Here is a 23,391-nt window from a genome sequence, read left to right on the forward strand (position 1 = left end):
ATGTTTCAACAAAGTACTGCTTGCTTAAAAAGGACATACATTTAAAAAATAATAATAATAAATAAAATTTTCTTTGAATTTAGGGCTGCTTCAGCGTTCCCCAAAAATGGGCTACAAATGCCCATGGCAAGCCTTTGATAAAGAGTCACACTTAGGTTGCAGAGATGTCAAGCAGATAATAATATAATGTACAAATATTTTTAGACATCCCATCTCTAAACCAGCGTGTGGACTATGAGGATGATCACTGCTGACAAACTGGCCGACCAAATCAAGGCAACGCTAAAAGGAGTAGACAAAACAAAACTAGAAAAAGAGACACTGACACATATTCTTGTCTACATAACATGAAGAGAAGAACTCAAAACAATGCCGATTGACATCGCACAATGACAAACACAATCTACGATCTATCATATCGATATCTGCCTGCCTGTATTAGCTTGCTCGCTCAGCATAATCAATAATCCTTTTCTAATTTTTCATCCAGGTCTTGTATTGGATTTTATTAGATTGTGCGGGGTTGTAGTCAATGAATGTTAAACTTAAGTGTTATTACCAGTTATGATTTATATGTTTCCATCAATAAAAATGAGGCCAAAGTGAATCAAGTTTACCGTGAATGTAAACATGACTGTATTCTTCTGGGCTTTCTCATTCTTGTTTTTCATGTGGTTTCCTTTTTGCTCATATCAATTTGCTCTTTCAACATCCTTTATGTACTCTTTCTTCCAGGTTCTTCTCTCTGGGCTTATCGGCGTGGTGTCGTGGAAGCGGCCACTCTCGCTGGTGGTGAGTATTATCTGAACGCCTGCACCGCTAATCCGACAGACTGATTCACAAGAGGCAGCCTTTTATTGGGATGCTTTATTTGTGGTCAGATAGGGTGACCAAAGGTTGAGAATAAAGCTCAGTACGAAAGTGGAAATTGTATATAAGAGCTTGCTGAAGCTACAATTGCACAACGGGAAGTACAAATAGAACAGCCCATGTCAAGGTAGTTTTACAAGATATATTTGAACTAGAGGTGTCAAAAGTGCATTCATTTAAATTTCCTTTAACGCCATTAATTTTTTTAACGTGCGATATATGACTGCCCCTTACTTGGAAAGCCTGTACTGGGGGAATTCCATTGCGACGCAGCAGACACGTCCATATCAACATTTATCAGTAATACATTTCATAATAATGCACATATTTGTGGAGATGGGTCAAGTTGTATTTTACAATTGTAAAAATGTGCATAATTTCACAAATTACTACATGTTAAAGTGTAGATCGCTCCTAATATAAAAAGACAAAAAATGCACTGAGCTGTCACCAACGTCTGACAAACACAATTATGCCATCTAGTGGCAGAAAAATTACCTCAACACAAATCAATATCACACACGTTTTTTTTACTGTACAGTACAGTACATCTTTTTAGAGAAGGAATAGAAAGCATTCGAGTCTGCGTGTCAATTCACACCAGCTGCATTTCGGCGCGTATGCGGTGCGGAAGGGATGCGGCGCTCTGGAAGGTTTCCGCAAGTGTTCTATTTTTTCCGGACGCCGCGTGCGGAACGCCTGCGTATTTTCATGAAGCTGAAGAAACTACACGAGCCAGACAGGAAGTCAAGCGTCAGCATCAAGGTGGATCCGGTATATTTCAAAATAAAACCGTTTGCGAACTCATTTTTTAGGGGGAGAGAAGCTAGCTAACTACATACATGAGTCGGACATTTAAGACAAAAACGAGCTCAGAATAAATGGAACATGACAAAATAACACTATTTAAACACAAAATGTACTTACCCATGGTAGAAGAGCCATGGTAAATGTCACAGAAATAATGTCCAAAAGCATATCGATGTGACAACAGGCAAGTGTGGCTATTGTTTACAAATACTCTATAAGTACTCCGGTTTCCTCCCACATTCCAAAAAACATGCATGACAGGTGAATTGGACACTCCAAATTGTCCATAGGTGTGATTGTGAGTATGGTTGTTCGTCTCTGTGTGCCCTGTGATTGGCTGGCAACCAGTTCAGGGTGTACCCCGCCTACTGCCCGAAGCCAGCTGGGATAGGCTCCAGCAACCCCCGCGACCCTTGTGAGGACAAGCGGTACAGAAAATGGATGGATGGATGGATACACGGTTGTTATCGCGTGAACTCAACTCTCCAAAGTGAACCCCCGTGATCTTGTGGTTTGGCGGGTGCAGATTTGCAGACACGGACAGCTCACGCAACTCACGCGGTTTGAATTGCAGTCCGTGCGGCGGCCGTACGGAAAACGCACCATGGCCGTTCCGCAGTCAGTGTGAATAGGGCGTTACTAATTAAAGAGTCATCCCAGCAGAGCAGAACAAAAGGTAATAACTTAACTCCTAAAATGCAATAATAAAATTCTTCTTTCCAAAGGTATTGGGAGAGTGGGACATATTCCTTAATTTGTGTTGTGTTCATCTTCGCATGAGATGAACAATTCAGCACAATTTAGAAGATATCATCTTTTGCTTGAAGGCACCCATTTTTCATGTGAGCAAAATTATTGTAACATGATAATTGATCTGAATTTTGTTGCCCAGGTGTGTGCTACCACTACGAGTGGTTAAACAATACACAATGCTGAATGTCTACACACAGTTTCAGATTCGGCTTTTGCTTGTGAATCCTATATATTTATACATGTTTAACCACCTGACAGAAAGCAGTAAGTCAATCAGATCCATGACACAAACACAAAGTCACACAGCCATAGAAGATAGAAACCGCCAGCGAATGGTTAAACAGGGTTATCAAGAAAAACAGTAGCAGTTAATCACAGAAACATGATGAGAGCCTCAACAAACCGCAACAACCTCAAATGTTAACCAATGACTTCATGAACAGTACAAAGGCTACGTCACAAAATATAAAACTTTAATTAGCAAGAAGAATAGGAAGGCAGGCTAAGCACGGACTGGGTTTGCGTAACTTCTTCCGGTATGTGCACGTTACTTTTCATTAATGTAAGAAGGAACTCAGAAGTCTACATAAACCTTTTGTCTGTCAATTGAAGGAAAAAAAGATGCCAGTAAAGTGGTTGGGAGAACTTCCATCAAATATAAAGATCAAATCCCCAAAACAAAGGAGGCTATCTCCATACTTAAAACCAATAGAGCTCATTTTCCCACGGAACATGGAAAAACATTACAATAGAAGAGTCGTGTATCCGACATTTAATACGTAAAATCCTGGAAGTAAAAATTCAACTGTTGTTTTTTTGTCTCATATTTTCTCATTATCTTTTGATACAAAACCCAAATGTTTTCAGTCCAAGGCAAAAATAAATAAATTGGTCTCACTTCTTTAATACTTTTGAAGGTGAGTCGGTCACAATGAATAAATATTTTATCTAAAGCAATAATTATAGTTATTTGTGTCTTTGGGTGAAATATAATAACTTGTGGAATGTTTACATCCCTTACTTTATTATTTTTGTCTTTGGCAACAGTAACTGAGCTGACTATGGTCATGAATATTAAACGGTTGAATCCTTTTTCCTATGCCATGAAAGCAAGTTTCATATTGGCCAATCACGTGGGACGATGTACAGCTCATTGGTCTGTCAGTTGACAGCCTTTGATTAAAAATCATTTTATCTCTAATAGACTCCGCATTCCCTTCCCTTGTGATACATACAGTAGATGTAAATGTACTGTAAATGATTTCTGTAAACCTTTTCAACGCGTTATTTAAAGTAGGAATACAAAAAAAGAGACCAGTAAAGGTTCAAGCCTCTCATCCAACTATTTCATGCTGTTTTAACGCCATAAATAATCTCATCTCAGTTCTGCAGCTTTCGCACATTGTCTTCAACCTCCTCATCTCTGTATCTCTTGCTCTCGCCCTCGCTCTCTCTCTCTCTTTCTCTCTCTCTCTCTCTCTGCAGATTGCCTTTTTCGTTTCCTTTAGTTTTATCACCCAGCTAAGCAGTCACTCTGCACTCACATTTCTGTCTCCCTTCCCCCAGCTTTCCTTCGCCTTTGTGTAACGTTAGACTAGAGAAGAGATTTGATTCATAGCCGCTCTCTAGGATCAAAGAAAACATCCCGTCATTTCGATAGTGGAGTGGAAAATTTCCATACGCACACACTGCACTGCAACACAGATAAATCCTCTGTCTTTTCGTTCCTTTATAAGCATGAGCGGTTTTCCAGATTAGTCTGTGTCACTCCTGTCCTTCTTTAGGTTTATAAGGTAACATGTCATGTGCATTTTGTGAACCTTGCTTGCTGGTAATGTTCAGTTCTGACAGGCAGAGTTTGACTGGCATGTGTGACTTTTTAAGACCTTGCACCAATTCACCTCAAAACTGTGGGCTGGCTGACATACACTACTGCAAAACTGCAATTTTCCGCCATCATTTTTGTCAAAGTAAAGCGTTTCCTAGCCATCCTGTTACCTTGAAATTTTTCCACCAGGTAAATTTTATCCCAACTATTTAAAACTTCAGGAAATTATTATAATTCCTATTGTTGGCCAAGTTTGTGTCAGATACTTTGTTTGTTTGGTGACTATCTACAGTGCTGTGAAAATGTATTTGCACACTTCTCAAATTCTTATTTTGAGCCTCCACTATAAGTAAACATAAAGTGCAGTTTTCAGGAAAAGTGGTACAGAGAATAGATGCATTTTATTTATAAAGGGAATGTAAACTATTCCAATCTACCAGGCTCTTTGCGAAAAAGTAGTTGCCCCGTAAACCTAATAACTGGTTGGGCCATCATCAGCAGCAATCAAGACTTTTCTATGACTAGCAATGAGTTTTTCGCATCTCTGTGGACATATTTTGCCCTACTCTTCCTTGTAGAATAGCTTTGATTCAGCAACACTGGAGGGTTTTCGAGCAAGGTCATGCCACATTATTTCAATGGGACTTAAGTCCGGGCTTTAACTCGGCCACTCCAAAATATTCTTCTTCTTCTTTTTTTTTTATCAAGCCATTCAAAAGCTATTGTGTCTTTGGATGGATTTTGTTTCACCTTTTTGAGATGTTTTGACTGACATCATTTAGTCAGAAAAGATGTATAGTATGTAATTTCGTAATTGAACAGGCTTGGAGGTCCCTTGAAATTAGCGTTAAAAAATGTAATTATTATAAAAAGATTATAGTGCACCCCCTGTGATTGGCTGGCAAACAGTTCAGGGTGTACCACCGTACCACGCCTACTGCCCGAAGTCAGCTGATACTAGCATAGAAGCACCACGTCTACTCTGTTGTAAGCTGACAGTAGGGCCGGGCGATATGGCCTAAAATTCATATCACGGTATCAACTCCATCCCTTTTACGGTAACGGTATATATCACGGTATAAAATTAAGTTTTTTTTTGTTGTTATTTAAATAAATAATTAGTTTACTGGTTTACGTAGTCTTTAATAAAAGCTAAATGGATTAAAAAATAAAAAAAACAATGAGAGAATAAATTTACTTTGGATAACAAAATGTATTGTGCAAATCTCAGATCAAAATTATTAACTAAGCTATCAAATATTTTGGTATTCAGCTATCCTACTGAAAATTCTAGCGAATAATCGGGTATTTTGATAGAAATATATATTCTTGATTGGTTAAAGAACAATTATAAATACAGAAGACAAAAAACACATGTAATAATAAATAACCAACTCGTTTTCATTTTTTAGACAATCTTTTTTTTTTTTTACTTAAATTTAAACTGCGCTTTAATAGCACACTATTTTCTTCTCAGAATCTCTCCCCATAGATGTTGATCTATGCGACGATAAGTGACGTCAACCACAGTAGCGATTTTGGTGAATTTTAGCACTACTAGCTAGCGCGGCTAGCTTGCTGCTTGCTTGATTTATGTCCTACTGCTCTTAACTGGAGCTTGAACGTGATTTCAGGACAAAGTTTTGTTGCTGCCGTCTGTCGCAAGTTTGGTGCCGTCACAAACTATGAATAGACGAGTCACGTCAGCCCTGCTGCATTATGCCGTATAACTCAACTTATACTACTTGGTAATTGTGAGGTTTATTTAGAAAATTTGTTTCTCTCACCGCGTTAGCGCCGTGTACTGTAGTGCATACTGCCGTTCGCTTGACTACGACTTCCTCAGTAAACAGATGTCACGTCCAATTTCTGCTGTTCTCCTTTCTTTTCTGCTATGCACACTTGTTTACAACTGACAGTAGGCACGTGTCGACACTCAACGTCAACATGTGCTGGAGGCACTCAACGTCAACGGTATGCTGCGCGCGCTGAAGTATTCACGCTAGTCGGGACAGCCCTAATGTGAGTGTATGTGGTGCATTAAAAAAAATAGATAGGGCGGGGGGGGGGGGGGGGGGGGGGGTTGGCGACACGGACAGGGGACCGCAGCACTGCTCTATACTGCGGCCCCCAACCGATGGCACCCCCACAAGCCCCCCCCCCCACCCACAAGTTGTGTGGTGTATTAAAATTGGAGGGGAGTTGTAGGGTGAAGACGGTGTTTCCACCCTACCCCACCCCCCAAAGTGTGTTATGTGCCCTATATGTCTATAAAAGTGTATTGTGCAAACCTAGTGTAGTGAGTTAAGAGGTGTGACCAGCGGGGCCCCCCCCAACCGGGCGGGGGCAGGAGGCGCACCGGCCCACCAAGCCCCCACCCACCCCACCAGGACCCCGGCGGGCATATGGGACCCGTCCGGCGGGGCGATAGGGCTCGCCCCCCGGATACTGGGTCCCGCCCGAGGTGTCAGGACGCCCACCGGAGCGGGGCGGGCACGACACCAAACCCCAGCCACCCCCGCCGGCCCCCATAGCACCGAGACCCGGGCCATGGATGGAGCCCCCGGCCCAGGGGAGGGGAAGGAAGGCGTACCGGGGAAGGGGAAGGGAGGAGGGAAGGGGACGACAAGAAGGGCAGGGGGCAGCGGCAGGGACGCAAGGAGAGGGGGAGAGGAGGAGGAAGGGCGACGAGGGAGAGGGGACAGGGAGGCGGAGGACGGGCGGGGAGAGGCGAGGAGGGAGAGGCAGCAAGGGGGAGGAAGGGGGAGGGGAGAGGGAACCACCGGGCACCCCGGCGGCCCACAGGCCCCGAACCGCGTCGCCGGGCCCAGAGCGACGGACCGCGCCGGAACGGCGCCGCCCCGACACCAGGGAAAGCCCCGCAACGCAGCACCCCCCAAGAGACCCAGGGAACGGCCAAGACGCAGCCGCCACCCAGCAGCCAACAGAGGGGCAGACCCGCCCACTCCCCGCCAGGGGGGACAGCACCCACAGAATTAACCCTTAATTAACAGAATTAATGCTTCCCTCTTTTTCATAAAATTCAGTTTGCTTTGGGTTACACTGTTTTCTTACAAACTGAACACAAACACTTGGTGAGGAGACATTTGAGTCATATTTTCTTTACACACTTCTGCTTCACATGACAAAATACAAACCTTAAAGCCCATCTGGTGGCCTCAATGGCACGCGCGCGCACACATACAACACACAACACACACACACACACACACACACGCACACACTCCAGAAATGTAGTTAATGCTGCACACAATAATCATATCCCAATCATTTCCAAATACTTTCCACACAGCCCATATTACTGTAGGAGGCCTTTTGTGACAGCAGTGCAAGTGTTTATGAAATTCTGTCTATGTTTCATCCCATGACCCTGAGAAACCATAAACATTACAGTACAGAATGAAAGAGGATATACAATGTGACAGAGGAAGATGGTCCAGTGACCAATAACAATGAGGAAACAGTGGAATAAACCGTACAATCAAACACCAGAGCAGCACAACAATCTAGAATGATGACAGTGCCATCTTTGAAAGTGTTCTCATGATTAAATCATTCAAAACATTATCAGACCAATTAAGGCCAGTTTGACAGCTGCTGGAAGCCTCTCTTATTCTCTCTGTCACTGGCAGGGATTAGTTTGAGTGTGTTTGCAGTCTCACACTGAAGCCGGGCCAGCCTCAGCTAAAAGTGGAGCAACTTCTTGCTCTGGGCCCCTGGTAGCCCGCCCCTACGGTGGCCTCAGAACGGCAATATTGACTTCCCTCGTGCATCCTAAAACATCATATCATTCTTTTTCTCGCTCATGCTATGCCATTGCAATTGGTGAGTTTGTTATTTTGTCATCAGAATTACGCAGAAATGTGAGCTATAATAGAATTTTACATTTGTGCAAATGTGAAGGCAAAAATGAATTGCACCTCTCGTGTAGCGTCAACATTACAATTGTCTTGTAGAATGATATTAGCTAGAAATAGCTGCTATATTTTAGTGGGTAATGGCATATGAACACACAACAAAATACTACTGTTTGTTTCGAACACCCGCATTGGACACAATAGTGTTGATGATGTTCCTTATGAATAGAAATATGGAAATACAAGAAAGGTTAAAAAAAAAGATTGATTTTGTTTGTGGTTTCTTTATAATTATGCCCCTGTTCATTATTAATAAGAGTTGTTTATGTTCTCTAATATAGTGAAGAAGCTACACAATGAATTTTAAGTAGGGTGTCGATGTGGCTGTAATGTGTTTTGTGAGTGGGACTACTTGTGGGGGAAAAACATTATTGTAGCCTTTTTCAGAAATGTAATTTGCAATGGAACACTAAAAAAGCAATCATTTTGTTTCCTAATAAAGAGACACAAGTCTGCAACACAAATACTGTAAGATCAAGCAAAAAATGAAGCTATTGTGTTACTCTATAGGTGATAATTAAAGGTTTAACCGCATAATGTCATTGTTTGCACAGTTTCATAATGTCGGCTGAGTTAAATGTATAGACATAAATGTGATACTTCTTTGTATAACAACACCATTGTTGGTTAATGTAAAGGTTGTTATGATTGTGTTCTGGATGTATTATGCTTATGCACTTACAATGTCCCCTATCATGATAATGTTTGATGATGATGTATTAGCAACTCTTAGTTTGTCTACAGTCTTATGCAAATGTCCCTTATGATGATTATGTTGTCAGTTGCTACGTTCTTACTGATGATGTTTACAGTTGCTTTGCAGTCACTATATATTCCTGTAATTGTCACTCTTATTTAGGTTCTATATTTGTGACTTTTAATTTGTCATCGAAGTTTTTATACCGTCATACCGAATGGTGCATTGCCCTAGCGAAAGTGACTGAATGACACTTTTGTCAGTATGTCGAGGTTTGTCTCAGCATGTTGAGGTTTCTTCCATGTGTTCTGCAGCCAGCCCTGCTCTCTGTAAAGACTCTCTATTTCCCAATTCCCGTTCTTGTCAGAGTTTAGTTCCAAATTCACAAAGGTGAAAACAACGTTTCATTATTTTTTATTTTATTAGCTATTTATACATCTCTTGCATCAGCAGATCCAAAGCAATAAATATTTTACATTTTAACTTGATGCAGATTGAACCTTTCATCAGTAGCTGTCGGTAATATGCAAAGTGAGTTTTGTTGATGAAATGCCGTATCAACAAAATGCATTAAATATGTTTTATATGGAAGTCAAATACAATGCCCATATGACAATTGCATAGATGCCACAGGAACGGTTTCTAAAATATTAACTATTTTGCCGATGCTGACATTTTGCATGGACTGTATTTAAAAAAGGCAACATTTCCCTAAATGAATGCTGCCTTGAATAACAATAATAAAATCAAATGTAGCACACGGCTTTGATAATGTGGACACTGGACACATTCATAATGGCTCTTTTTTGATTCTGGGTTAGCAGCACAAATGTGCTCGCTCTAGTCACTGTTCTATTCTTCTCCTTTACTAGCTTTGCAAGCTGCTTGGTGTCATAGGGAGAAATGTTTGGGGGAAGTCGAGGCATTCAGGCAGGTTTCAGCAGTTTGTATTCTTTTGTTAAGTGAATGAGCACTGTGCGGTCAGGTCACTAAACCAGGGAATTGTGGTTTGCACACAGTTATATCAGCCATATTTCACAGTCTAATGAATTGACTCTAGCACAGCCAACAAGCATGCCTGCTTGCTGCTCTCCCTGTAACTCTCTGTGTCAGGAATACTGTAGTCTATACAGCAGACTATTTAGTCCATCTTTCCAGCCAGCCATGCATCAACAAGTATACATACCGCTTATTCCGTGAAATGTCGTCGATAGCACTGGAGGGGGGCGGGGGAAGGTATTGTCTCAGCTGCCTTTGTCGTCATTTATTTTGTCAAAAGTTTTTTCCATTAAATTAAATAAATCAATTCAAAATGTCTAATATAATCATTTAAGATTTAGGAACACAACTTTAAGTGCAATATGAGGTAGAAACATTCTTATTTTATACATGGTCCATGTGTTAACTAACAAGGTATTTAATGGCTTAAAGTTGAGTTTAATATTTTTCTTTATAAAATAAATCAAGACAAAGTTCTATTTATCTTTTTTCTTTTTTTCTTTTATAATGAAAATACCCCGATGTGCAATTTAAGGCACATTCCCTTCATTTAAACATGGAGAGTGAATAACAAAGTAGCCTTGGTCCACAATATTGAAAAAGAATTAAAGTAAGTCAGGTAGCAGCTGTCAAACTCTTTTACAGCTTCCTACCAGTCACACACTCGTTGGTAATGCTAACAACTAGTCGCTAGCCGCTTACGTCAGAGACTTCTGCCTTATCATACAATGACGGCGTAATTACTTAGCGGTTTCTTAGCGTCCTAAATTAGTGATCGAATATGAGTTTGGGATAGCGTTGTGTTGATGTTGGTCGCAACTACAATGTCAATCAACTACGGTAAAGAAATCCTAAACGTCTAAAAGGGAAGTCAAGCTAGCCAACACGCTACGACGTGGGCCAACTTCAAAGTAAAAGTCTAATAAGGCTATTTGCATTGCCATCAATGTATTACTGTATTTGGTCAACTTTATTTTGAAGTTAGGCTTAGCGTGTTACATTGAGTAACACCTGCCTTGACATGTCAGAATGGTATCGACTGTGAATGCGCACCACCAACCAATCTGCGGATCGTACGCGATCTGAACCGTGGGGCCTGATCCGAACCAATCACGGATCAATGATGATCTGTTGCAGCACAGTCATTACAAATCCATCCACAAAAAGTCCTATGAAGACGCAAACAAAAAATGCCGCTTCAGTGTGGAACCGGTCTGGTGGAAAAGCGCCATAACAGTTATAAAGGTGCAGTTTTTCACTGTAGTTGTGCTCTGGGTGTTGTTAACATGGACGTTGTCAGAATTGTATGTTTGTTTCTTCTGGTGTAAAGTGTTAAAGTTGCTGAAATAAAGAAATGTGTTGTTACTTATAATGTTCGGAAAGATGACTGCATATGCTCAGATTGGCTTCCAGTGAATTTTTTTTTATTGTGCTGTAAGATTGCCGATCAGCGAGCATGTATTTGTCCTGATTAGAAGGCGTTAAAAACCAATTTCTACTGTCTGTTCCAGTCCAGTTCAAGTGGCAGACATTTTCTGACAGCGTCATTTATGTCTCAAAGTGTGGAACAGCGTGCCAAATTGGCGGGATGCTGACATACATTTTCATCAATTCTCAGTGCTTAGTATTATGTTTGACATAAAGTATATCCTTGAAAGAATTTAACAGGAGTGATATCATGTACATCAACTAAATGGATGAGGATGTATTCACAACAAAGCTGCTTTTACTTTTTGTTAACAGTTTAGCCTTGGTGGAGGTCTGTGCGGTGCTTACTAGCATTCCAGTTGCATATGGGCATTACGGCATTGCTGCAACACCAAATCTAATACTAGTCTAGTATTATGAGCACAGTATGCTGTTGTATCTTCACACACACTTCAGAGAGTATGAGAAAGTATGGCGGAAATGTTTCTTCGCATAAAAACGCTTCCAGGATTCACCCAGACCGACTGACTTTATTTTTCTTTTTTTTCTGTCACCTAGCTGCCAGACTGAGAAAAAGACCATGCAATCTGGAAATGAGAGTATTCAGTCGCGGGGTCTGTTCTTGCTCACAGTTTGCTAAGTGCCTCTGGTTAGTTTGTATTAGCACTGACGTTTCTCACCTTTCCTTAGACCAAATAATTTCTTCTTCATTCCGTGATTCTGCCAATAGAGTATCAAATCAGAATAGAACTGTGAAAGAAGGAAAAAAGGATGAAGATCTTTGTGGTGGCTTCATTTCACCAAGGGGAGCGATGTACATGCAAACTTGCATTTTGGATTGCAAGCAACGTTTCTCTGATTCTGAGCCTTGTATAAATAAGCCTTATAAAGAAAGCTACACTTGTTCTAAGTGTCTCTATTATTTTAGCCTGTTTATCAATGTAACTACATAGGCTACAAATGTATAATGCTAATCATTAAATGTTCCTCTGCAGTGCATCCTGTAGAGAAGTTTTAGGTTGATGCTTTAAGTTTCATTTCCATTACAATATTAGCGCATTATGTTTTGTTGCATTGATGAAATTATAGAAATACAATTGAGAAATCTTAATTTTTAATGTCATTTTTATTTTGAAGATTCTAAGAAAAAAAACACACAAAAATGTGCGTAAGCCTTCTGTAATTTAAATATATGTATTTAAATACTTCAGCACAGGCTCACATATGTTTCCCCTACCTCATGTTTGGCCTTTCAGTGGTATTCATTTGATTATTCCCATCAGAGTTACATACCTGCTGCCTGTTCTATGGGGTTTCTATCCAAATGTTTCCAATTTTTTCAACAAATGCGCACAATGAACATGCCCTTCCTGTCCCCGTTCCCATTTTGTTATTTTGACAATTATTTTTGGAATACCGAGAGGACAAGTGACTGTGCCATGAGATGATGTCATATTAGAGCGTCTCTCTGCCTCAAGACATTCGGCTAACTGTTAGCATAATTAATGATTTAATTTTTGTTTTTTTAGCTTCCTTAATTGGCAATTGAACATGGTTTTGGGATAAAGAAGTGGCACAAAGTGCTTCCAAGTATGAGTCAAGAAACAAGTCAAGACAGCTGCCACGCCACCACAGATGTTGTTTGACCAGTTTTCCTTCTATTATTAGTTCCAAAAATGATTTCTGATTGGTGATGTTGCCTACCATGTTAATGGCCTTTTCCTTCACTGCCTTTGTGGAGAGTTTGCAACAAGCACCTGCCTGGCACCACATAAAGCTGATAGAAACGTGTCATATGCTATGACAAAAAAGTTGAAATGTATTATTTATTCCATATATTTTACAGCACAAGAGTTAACAAGTACACAGAAGAGAGAATCATATTCTTATAAAGAATGTTCTCGGGTTCATTCTTAGGAAGGCGAGTTCACAGGACGGTACTCTACGTTCTTCATGTTGAGTGTCTGGCCTCTCGAAATTAGCTTCAAAGAGGCGGCTAGTTTAGCGATCTTTGCAAGCAGCCAATCATATTGCAGCAGGACGTTGTCTGCGTTGGAGAAAAGCTCATTACCTGTGGCGGACAGTTTGAGCAGTTATTGAAACATTAACAAAAGCAACAGTAAACGATCAAACCGGTAATCGACCCATGCCTAGTGGTGGATCACTGGGAAAACTTTGATTTGATTCAAGGGTGTCAAAATTTGTGCATTAATTTTGAGTTGACTTAAAGTTTTTTTTTTTAATTTTTTTTAAAGAGCTCAGTATTGTTCATTTGGTAATGTCATCATCATTGCTCTTTTTTTTTTTCTTTTTTGTATGTGGGTGATAATGTGTATGTGCGTGCGTGCGTGCGTGCGAGTGTGTGTGTATTCGTTAGCTCACCAAAAACCTATTAGAAAAAATCCCATACCGTTCACCTAAACCAAACACCGCGGTCAGGAGACCCGAGGGGACCAAAGAAAACAAAGGAAAGTGGAATCCAGCACCGACCAGACACCACCCACCGGGCCACCAACCAGAGTTCTTCACCAACCCCAGAAACATCTAAATTCCAACAAATCCAAAAAATCAGGGAGACCTCAAGAGACCAAAGGAGAGACTGAGGAAAGGAAGGAAGGACAAACGAAGCAGAGTGAGATCCACAGACACCAGCCTCCACAGATTCCATGACCTGAGGAAGAAGCAGATTGTGTCTGAGTTTTGATAGATGCTGGTGTGGTGGATCTGGCATGCATGAAAATCTCCACCAAAGAGGGGAGCCGTCGACCCCTGCCAGGACAGAGCAAGCGCAACACCTCAGGGTCCCCCATGCCGCGGCAGCGCCAAAGGACGACCCCCGGGCCCCGCCAGGGCCACCGACCGGAGAGCAAACCCAGGAGCAGGAGCGCCCCCCACCCCAACACGGCCCGCGCCCCCATCCCAACGCAGCAGGACGGGGCACTGCAGGCCCGCCAGGCACCCCACCGGTCCACAGCCCCCGCTCCCCCACTACCACCCCCCCGCCCCCCATCCCAAATTTTAATCATCCGACACCCCAAATTTGATTATTTTGAGGCTTTGTTGTTAATTAATCTCGTTTAATCGCATAAAAATAATCTGACATAGTGGACAATTTTTTGATTTAAAAAGATTTTGGCCCATGAATAAACATGCAAACGAGAAAACCCTTTCAGGGTCATGGACCGCTGGCTGTAGTTGCATCGCCATTTTCGTGATTACGTCACAACAGCATCCACAAAAGTTACATTTCAGGCAGTTCTTAACTTTGTATACATCTTTTCCACTTGACGATACTTTTAATATCTATATGTCTTCCTGATAATTCCTGCCCGAGACAGTGCTGAATTGTGCCGAGCGGTATAGCTTATGGAAAGCATGTAAGTGGATAATATGGCAGAGGAAGGGGCAGAAGTGTGGTCATAGCCTACCCTAACAAATTCATGCTACTTATTGAGTTCTCTCAGACGTCCAGCACATTTCAAAGGACACACATTCAGATATCTCCCAAAGTTTGCACAATTGCTAGTTACGCTAGTCATCACAACTTAAACTGCTAAAAACATAGCACTAACTAACAACATATTCTTGCCAGCAATAGAATAAAACTGACTGTGTGTGCGTGTGGGGGTGCGTGCGTGTGTGTGTGTGTGTGTGTGTGTGTGTGTCTGAAAAATGAGAGAGCAGATGCAGATGAAGCTGAAAAGCTTAACTTTGGGTTATGTTACTTGGAAATAATATTTGTGCAGGTGATTTTCTCTAAAAAAAAAAAATAATAATAAAAAATGTGGTCTAGTTAAGGCTATAATCTGATATTTGATAACTAAAAAAAAAAGCTCAATTTAATAGAGGAAAATGAGGACCACATGTGAAACTAATACCGTGCACACTGTCGACTTATGTTAACCAACATTAGTTCAACAAATATTGCAGTGGTAGTAAGATCCAGATTTTACAGTTATTAGATTTTACATTTACATATTCATATATACCCCAATTGTACTCTTACACCATTTTTAAATGTAGTTTTTCTTTTAAAAAGCCAATTTGAAGTAGATTTAATGTAGTTCAGCCACTATTGTATAGCGTAGCTTGCTCAACGCCGGGTATACAGACATACGTATATATAGTGTTGCACAGTTAAGCTAACTTACATTTACATACATTTTTGACTTTGTTAGCTGTTTGTACTTATGCTCCCCCTTCAAAAACAAAAGAAAAGAAACTGTGACGACCCTGAACTGAACCCTTGCTGCCTGCATAAAGGTCAGGTGATAGAACCATCGACAAGTTCAATTAGTGCAATTACAGGAATGTGATTTCAAGTTGCAGTAATTAAGTTGACCATACGCCCAACGGTTGTAACTCATAATTTCAAGTTGGCTATATTCAAGATTTGAAGGACATTTGTTAATTTGAGCATTTTCAGAAAGTCGCCAGTATCACTCCTTCATTAACCTTGTATTGAATGAGCTACGGCAACCTTGGCTTATGGGTTATTATACTTCCAGTGAACAGAGTGTAATTGATGGGTGCAAAAAATTGGGTTGATATAATCATTAGTTCTTTCATCCAGTATGAATACTATCAATTCAAAAAGTAAATCAAATGCTTTGACACTATACAATATGTGTAAACATGCTGTTCTGCTTTGCTACACTTTATTTACAAGAGAGGAACATATACCGCGCATGAATGTTGGTTTGTCGGGGACCAGCTGGTGTACAAGTGCACTTAGCTTTCGTAATTGCAGTCATAGTTAGAATTTTATGATATGCTTTAAACTTACACTTTTGTTTGACTTCAAAGCTTGAGGCAAAGCGTTAGCATATTTTGTGCAGCAGAAGTACAACGTTCTTAATTCCAAACATTTCAGATGAGCTATTTCTTTGTTTTCATCACAACGCTAGAACATATGTAGTCTATTACTGCCCTCATGGCTAGCCACATAATCACACTTTTTCCCAAATGTACTTTTGTTAAACAATAACAGTGAACGGACCCTACAATGAATGATATGAGAAGTTGAACTCATTCCCATGTATGACACGTAATCCCCATATTGAAGGGTAGGAATCCCAAAGACTCTCTCTTGAAGTACACACATGATCAGCATTGATTCCTTATTGCTATCTTCCACATACATGTACCTGCATTAAGTATCAAATGACAGGAAATAACACGCAAGGAATTGGACCAAAGCATGAGATGCTTCAGTAAAAGCCAGGGCAGGGAGTAACAGAGCATGGCTGAGTGAATGAAAACCTATGGCTCAGCATAATGCCTCGTGAAGGATGTCCTCCCTTGAGGCACAAGAAGTAGGAAATGTGGCCCCATATTAATTAGAATATGAATTAAGATAGACCTCCTAATCTGATAGCTCCAAAATGCAAGTGCAGCATGATCTAGGCAGCACCAGAAAAATGTCCTATCAATTATAACAGCTTACATTATTACATTTCCTTAAAGCCTGGGAAAAGACAGAAAATAAAGTAATGATTTATAACACTTGTTGTTTTTTGTTTATTAGTTAAAAAATGTGTTTTATATTTTTTAATAGTATTAACTTTTTTTTATGGATTATATACAATACACAATATGAATTTCACCTAAATAAAACTGTGAAATTGGTGTTGCTCCTACTTTGCAGCGACACAAGCTTTCACTCATTTTTGTGTCAGTGGAAATCTTGCTCTCGTTGAAAATCAGGGGGGAAAGTATCATTCAGCGTGTGCATGGACAAGTAGCGGTAGACTGGACAGAGTAATACTGGCAGGAAATTACAAGGCCAGGAGGTTTAAATTTTATGAACACTGTACATCAGGGATCGCCAAGCTTTTTCAAACTGAAAGCGACTTCTTGGGTACGGATTAATGCGAAGAGTTGCCCGTTTTATACACACTGCTGAAATAATAGATTTACTCAAATTACATGTAATTATATGTTATTGATAATTCATGATATTAAATTAACTCATTTGCTCCCAAAACGTATAAAAACGTTCTATTTTAAATATTGCCATGGTCCCCAAAACAGATTTATTTTTATTTTTATGCTAGAGCATACAGAAGGCATTGATGCAGCCTCTAAATTGAAGAGAACGCTCAAAGCACTGGTATTTATTACAAAAACGGCCAACAGGAGGCAGCAAAGTATAAAAGATCAACCAGGGCCATGTTGGAAAAAGGCTCGTTTCCCCAGTGTTTTCAACAGATTTGTGAATAATGATGAAACTTAGCTATATTCTAATGCTAATTGCTGCAAAACAGAAACAGGTAGAAATATACTTTTTCTTCCTGATGAAAGAAGAGACTCTAATCTTTCTTTTGGTAGGTTTATTTTGTTTTTATAGCATTAGAACACAATATTCTGTGGACCTTGCAAAATCAGTCAAAATCCAATAAAAGAGCCGGGAGCTAAGGGGGTTGCTTCAGTGAAAATGGCTGTTCAAACACTTATTGAATGATTTCTCACAATAATTATTAACAATGATTTAATAAGATATAGGAATCATAATTATAATATCTCTCATTTACATTTTGAAATGATCACTTCTACATCATTTCTAAAACAAACCCATGGCGACTGATGTTGTCAACAACATAGCGATCCCTGCTGTAGAGGCAGCACATGTGGGGTCTAGTTAGCACACCAATGAGGCTAAAACAGGGCAGATGGTGGTCAAGCGGAATGAAAACATTCTGGGAAGCTTACAAATTGGAGGAACAGGTCTGCGAGAGGTCAATCATTTCCAGGAGGATGAAGTGAAGCTCGGTCTTGTTAGTATCGATTTGAGAAAGTGCATATAGACCCAGTCAATGGTGAGACAAGTAGAGGTCTACCTTCATTTCTTCTCCTTTCTCAGATGAGAGTAAGGAGTGGCAGCTGATTGTCATCGGCACTAACATGATGGGGGAAATCATGCAAAAGGAATTTGGTGTGAAAAGGAACGAGCAATGGCTCTTTCACTGAATCTCAAGGGACAACTCTTAAGAATAAGAGGGGTTAGATAAAAAAAAAAAAGAGTCATCATATTCCGCGCGATTCTAGTCAGATGAGGAAGACCAAATAATTTGGTGGCTCCAAGTGCATGTGATGTGAACTATTGCTATAAAAACATGGAACCTACCAAAAGAAAGATTAGAGTCTCATTTTGCAGTTGCAGTTTTGCAGTAATTAGCATTAGTATAGCTAAGTTTCAACATTATTCACAAATCTGTTAAAAACAGTGAGGAAAGCGGCTTTTTGCAACATGGCCCTGGTTGATCTCTTATACTCTGCTGCTGGGTCATTGGTAATATTTAAAATAAAAACTTTTTGGGAGCAGATGAGTTAAGGTCAATGATTTCAAAATATTTTTCAAAGTTTTTTTTTTAATCAAATTTTGCAACTTTCCTGTGGTGTGACAAACAGCTAGAACAAGGTTTATTTGGAAGGGGGAAAAAACTCTCGTTTCAGCATCCTCTCGCCTCCCTGTTTGCGCTCTATAGACGGTTAAGGTTAATCAACTGCTGACTCTCAGGTTGACTTTCACCGTCTGTTCTGATCGATATGCATGAGCACCTGTACAGAGGTGAAATCTACTTACGCACAAGTACTTCCTGTCTTGTTGGACAATATTTCCCAAATTTAAACTGTTTTATGTGGTACGCATTTAAGTGGGACAGATTTCTAATTTCTCATAAAAAGGATGGACCATTACTTCCAGATGATGTCTTCGACCACAGGAACTAATCAATCATACCCTGTGGAGATGCAGTCTGACAAGCTACTACAACTACACATCAAATCCAATACACTCAATCTTGAAGGCGAGATGTTTCCTAGTTTACTCTCTCTTCCTGTCACTCAACAGCAAAAACATGTCTGATGTTTGTATCTGAATTGAACAATTAGGAGTAACCTGTGGCCTAAATCAGCAACATCATCACCACTGATCCAATTTTGCTCTCTTGATAGCATCACATTGTATCTGAAGCAAGCATCCTGATTCTGATGTGTTCATTTTTCTCATCATCTAAATGTATTGTGAATTGATTTGTCTCAATCATATGCAAATTATAGCAACCATTATTGCTAAATTTTTTGCCTGCAACCCTAAAATTTTAAAATCGGGGGTCACTGTGCTTGTAGTCGAGAAACAAACCGACGATCGCCTCTAACGTCATTCACAAATGATTTATACAAATGGACATAACAACCAATAAAAGTCGCAAACACCGTAAAGTGCCCCTCAGCACGAAATCAAACAGAAGCCAGAAGTCAGTTCCAGCATCTCTTTCTTCAACAAGCCTATTTATTATTTTACTTTAATGCTTTTATTCATGCACTTAAAGCAAGTTATGTTGCGGGGGCATTAGACGCTTGTTTACATGAGAGCATGTCCTACCAGCGGAGCGTAGCGAGTCGTAGTTTAGTAATTTAGTGTAAAAAAGAAAAGTTTTGAAATGCCTTTGGTGGAATCATGTACACTAATAATGTAATGTAAATGATGTAATAATTTGACCTTCGGCGACACAAGCCTGATTTTGTGATACCATTAGTCATGTTATGGATGTCAAAGCTACACTAATTAATGTTACTGTAGTAGTGTAGCCAGAACTTTTGTACAACAAAAGTCTACACATTAGTATCACTAAACTGTCTCAAATGTTATTTGATGAATTTCATTAAATTTGAAGTATTTTCAGAAGCAATAGTTTGGTAGCAGGATTTGGATGTCCGCTAGCTAATTAAAGCTAACTTTCGCTAATATCAGTGGTATTACCTGCAAATGTTTCTTTCAATAAGAAGTTGAGTACTTGCATGATGACAGCCATTTCACAGCTGAAAGACTCACACGACACAGTAATTGTGTTCCCCTTTTCTGCTTCATATACAACCCAGTAAAATATGTATGTTTTTTTGTTTGTTTGTTAGCAACTCTTGGTACTGTGAGCCTATATGTGTGTGTCACATTCTCATGGTATCTCTTTTGATCTGAGGTTTTCAATGAAAAAAATGTAATATTATAAAATTGTAATCCTGTAAAATCCAATATTTTTCCTAAATGTAGAAAAAAAATGTTAACTGTAGCGGAATCCCTTCGTAATTACGTAATGCCGTATTCTGTTACTCTCCAAGTCTAAAGATTAATAACTAGGGGAGAACTCGGGGGTCTGGCCCCCGTTGTTGATGATAAACTGCCCTCATAGTGTTTATAATAGCTCGTGCAACATATGAGTAAGCATGGCTTCTCTTTGATTTACTTAAGTTTCAAAAATATTAGAATTTCAATTCTCCTGTGCTGCTGAGATGAAGCTTTTCTCCAGCAAGATGAGAGCGTCTGTGGAGTTTGTTATGTCTTGGTCAGCGAGCTGTCCCTTGGGTTACACCGCTGGGAGCATGAATCAACATCGGCTCTGTTTATTTGAGCCTTAGGTCACTTGACTCCGTTTAGCAGTAATCCTGGTGATGATGTCTCAACACACGCACTCAGGCTCCCAGATACATAAATATACGCCACGGCTCTCAACGGCGGGAGGAAATAAGGCAGAAAGTTAGCAGTTATCAAGAGAACAATGACAACCAGCTGTTGCAGGCCTGGATTTGTGTTTGTAAAGGCAGACGCCGGGCCACCATGCATGCTAACACGTTTTCTTTACTGATTTTTGGTTGACCTTCAGGTTGTCTATTTGACCAGTTTTTTCATTGGCTATTATTCGGTTTTAAGCATTTTAGAGTATTTAATTACAGTGCATATTAATTTGTGTTCAAACATCATGAGGTGTCCTTTGAGTATCTTTGTAACAGATGTTCTGGAGCTGTGCAGGAGCATGAGGATTGATATACAGTATACTGTATTATTGAAGGAGAACCAAATCAGAGTGGTGCGATATGTTGAGTTGTAGCAAAACGTTGCTCATGTCTCTGGAGGGCAGGAGGTAATTGGAAAGAAATGAGTGCTGTCGCAGTGCTGCTGCAGACTAAATACTGATTTGCTGAGTTTTATGAGGACACTGATGTGCTCCTGCTCTTGTTGGGGAAAAAATCTGACACACCTGAGTTAAACTTCTGTTTAACTTGAAAAATATAGCATGAGTCTAGAAATGCCATCTGTATGCGTCATTTGTAAATAATATATATTTTTTAATGGCCACTTTTTTCTATTTAATTACAAAAAATACATGACATTTATGGGGAGTGAGCGCTTTCTACCTTCATTGCATTTCATATACTGTCGATATTTATTAGAGGTAAATAGAACCATTTTAGTCTTTTATTTCAGATTGTATACTGAGATCATCCACATCTTATCGCTGACTTTTTCTGATTTAAATAAACAGCTGTGACATGCAGTCAATATTCGGGTTAAGGTTACAATTCCGGTTTCTGAATCAATCGAGGTAACCTGTTTACATGCGTGGCAGACTGAGTTACTCTCGTTTACATGTTATTTGTGCTCGATTGGAATATCCCGTTCGGATCGCGATGCGCAGACAACATAATTACGTAAATAATGTCATTTTCACTTTAAACTCTTTGACTGCCAGACGTTTTGAGAAAAGCGATGCCGCCAGTGCCAGCCGATTTAAGCATTTTGACTGATCTTTCAAGGTCCACAGAAAATGTTCTGTTTGGACTATGGAAACACACGTACTACCAAATGAAAGATTGGACTTTCATCTTTCATCAGAAAAAAAAAGTTTGTTTCTACCTTATTCCGTTCTTTAGTAATCAACAATAGAAAATGGTTAGTTGGACCCAATTTCGCCTGTTTTGGACCAAAATATGGAGAAATCAAGCTTTTAGTGAAACGATATTATTTCATGCATTCTAGTGAATTTGACACTTCTTTTTGTCCATGAATGATGCCACAAACACCTAAATAGTGCTTTACTTCTATAAAACACTACCACCAAGAATGAAAAAGTGTTTTTTGATAGCAAAATACGTTTATTTACATTCAACAGTGTAACAATTTGACAACAATTTGGCAAACTATTTACAAATGTGTGCAACTGTGGTGCTATTTACAAATATGTGGATGTTTCAACGACAGTTTTTCTTTTTGTAACACTCTCCTGCGTGCAAAGAGACGCAACAGCATTTGCACAACAGATTGCCTCTTCGCGTGCGCCACTTTCTTGCAGGCCGTTTTTTTCCGGGGAATAGCAAGTATATACTGCAGTGTGTCATCAAGTCTAATATCAGGATCATGCTACGGTTTCGTTACGTCTCGCTTCCCCGTGTCCTTCAGTTGCTATACCGGGTGGTAGGAGATGTTCTGATCCATTTTATCCACTCCATTCATGGTGGCATCGTAGTCCAGAAACAGTGTCTTCTCCGTGATCAGACTGTACCCGCTCCTCCGATGAATATGCATTGGACTCGGGGTACTCTTCATTGTCCGATCGAATGTCCGCTTGTGCAGCTCCGCGTTTTCCGGCGTTAGCAGCGCTAGCCGGTGAGGCTTTATGACGAGAGAATAAGGCCGCGTCAATGCTTCCAACTCCGGCGTCAACCTCGGGAGTGACCATCATCATCATCATCATCAATGTGCATTGGTCGATGCTTTTCGACTACTCTCCATCGTCCGATCGAATGTCCGCTTGTGCAGAAGTACCCGGCCGGCTATTGTGCGCGTTTTCCGGCCTTAGCAGCGCTAGCCACGCTAGCCGCGCTTAGCCGGTGAGGCTTACTACGTGTTCATAACAGTCACGCCAAAGCTTCCAACTTTGGCGTAGAGCTCGGAGTCATCATCATCATCATCATCAATCTGCATTGGTCGATGCCAACTCTCCATCGCCCGATCGAATGTCCGATTGTGTAGAAGTACCCGGCCGGCTATTGTGCGCGTTTTCCGGCCTTAGCAGCGCTAGCCGCGCTTAGCCGGTGAGGCTTACTACGTGTTCATAACAGTCACGCCAAAGCTTCCAACTTTGGCGTAGAGCTCGGAGTCATCATCATCGTTGACATCAATGCGCTTTTTAGTATTGATTGATGCTTTCCGTCTTTGAAAAAAATGCTCAAGCGTGAGCTGCTTGCAACCGGTTGCTTGGGCAGCCATTGTGGGCTTATTCAGCCATGTC

At 40.3% G+C, this 23,391-nt stretch overlaps 1 protein-coding gene across 1 annotated transcript in view; it reads left to right on the plus strand.

Annotated features, from left to right (window-relative positions):
• entrep2 (endosomal transmembrane epsin interactor 2) overlaps positions 1–23,391 on the plus strand; it is an 85,131-nt gene that overhangs the window by 36,766 nt on the left and 24,974 nt on the right. Inside the window, exon 2 of the mRNA XM_086070390.1 lies at positions 736–792. Within this exon, the coding sequence (XP_085926516.1) occupies positions 736–792 (57 nt within the window). The remainder of the gene's footprint in view (positions 1–735; positions 793–23,391) is intronic.

The sequence above is a fragment of the Leptonotus elevatus genome, chromosome 3, assembly GCF_054856555.1.
Source record: "Leptonotus elevatus isolate MCC_2025b chromosome 3, RoL_Lele_1.0, whole genome shotgun sequence".
Classification (NCBI taxonomy): Eukaryota; Metazoa; Chordata; class Actinopteri; order Syngnathiformes; family Syngnathidae; genus Leptonotus; species Leptonotus elevatus.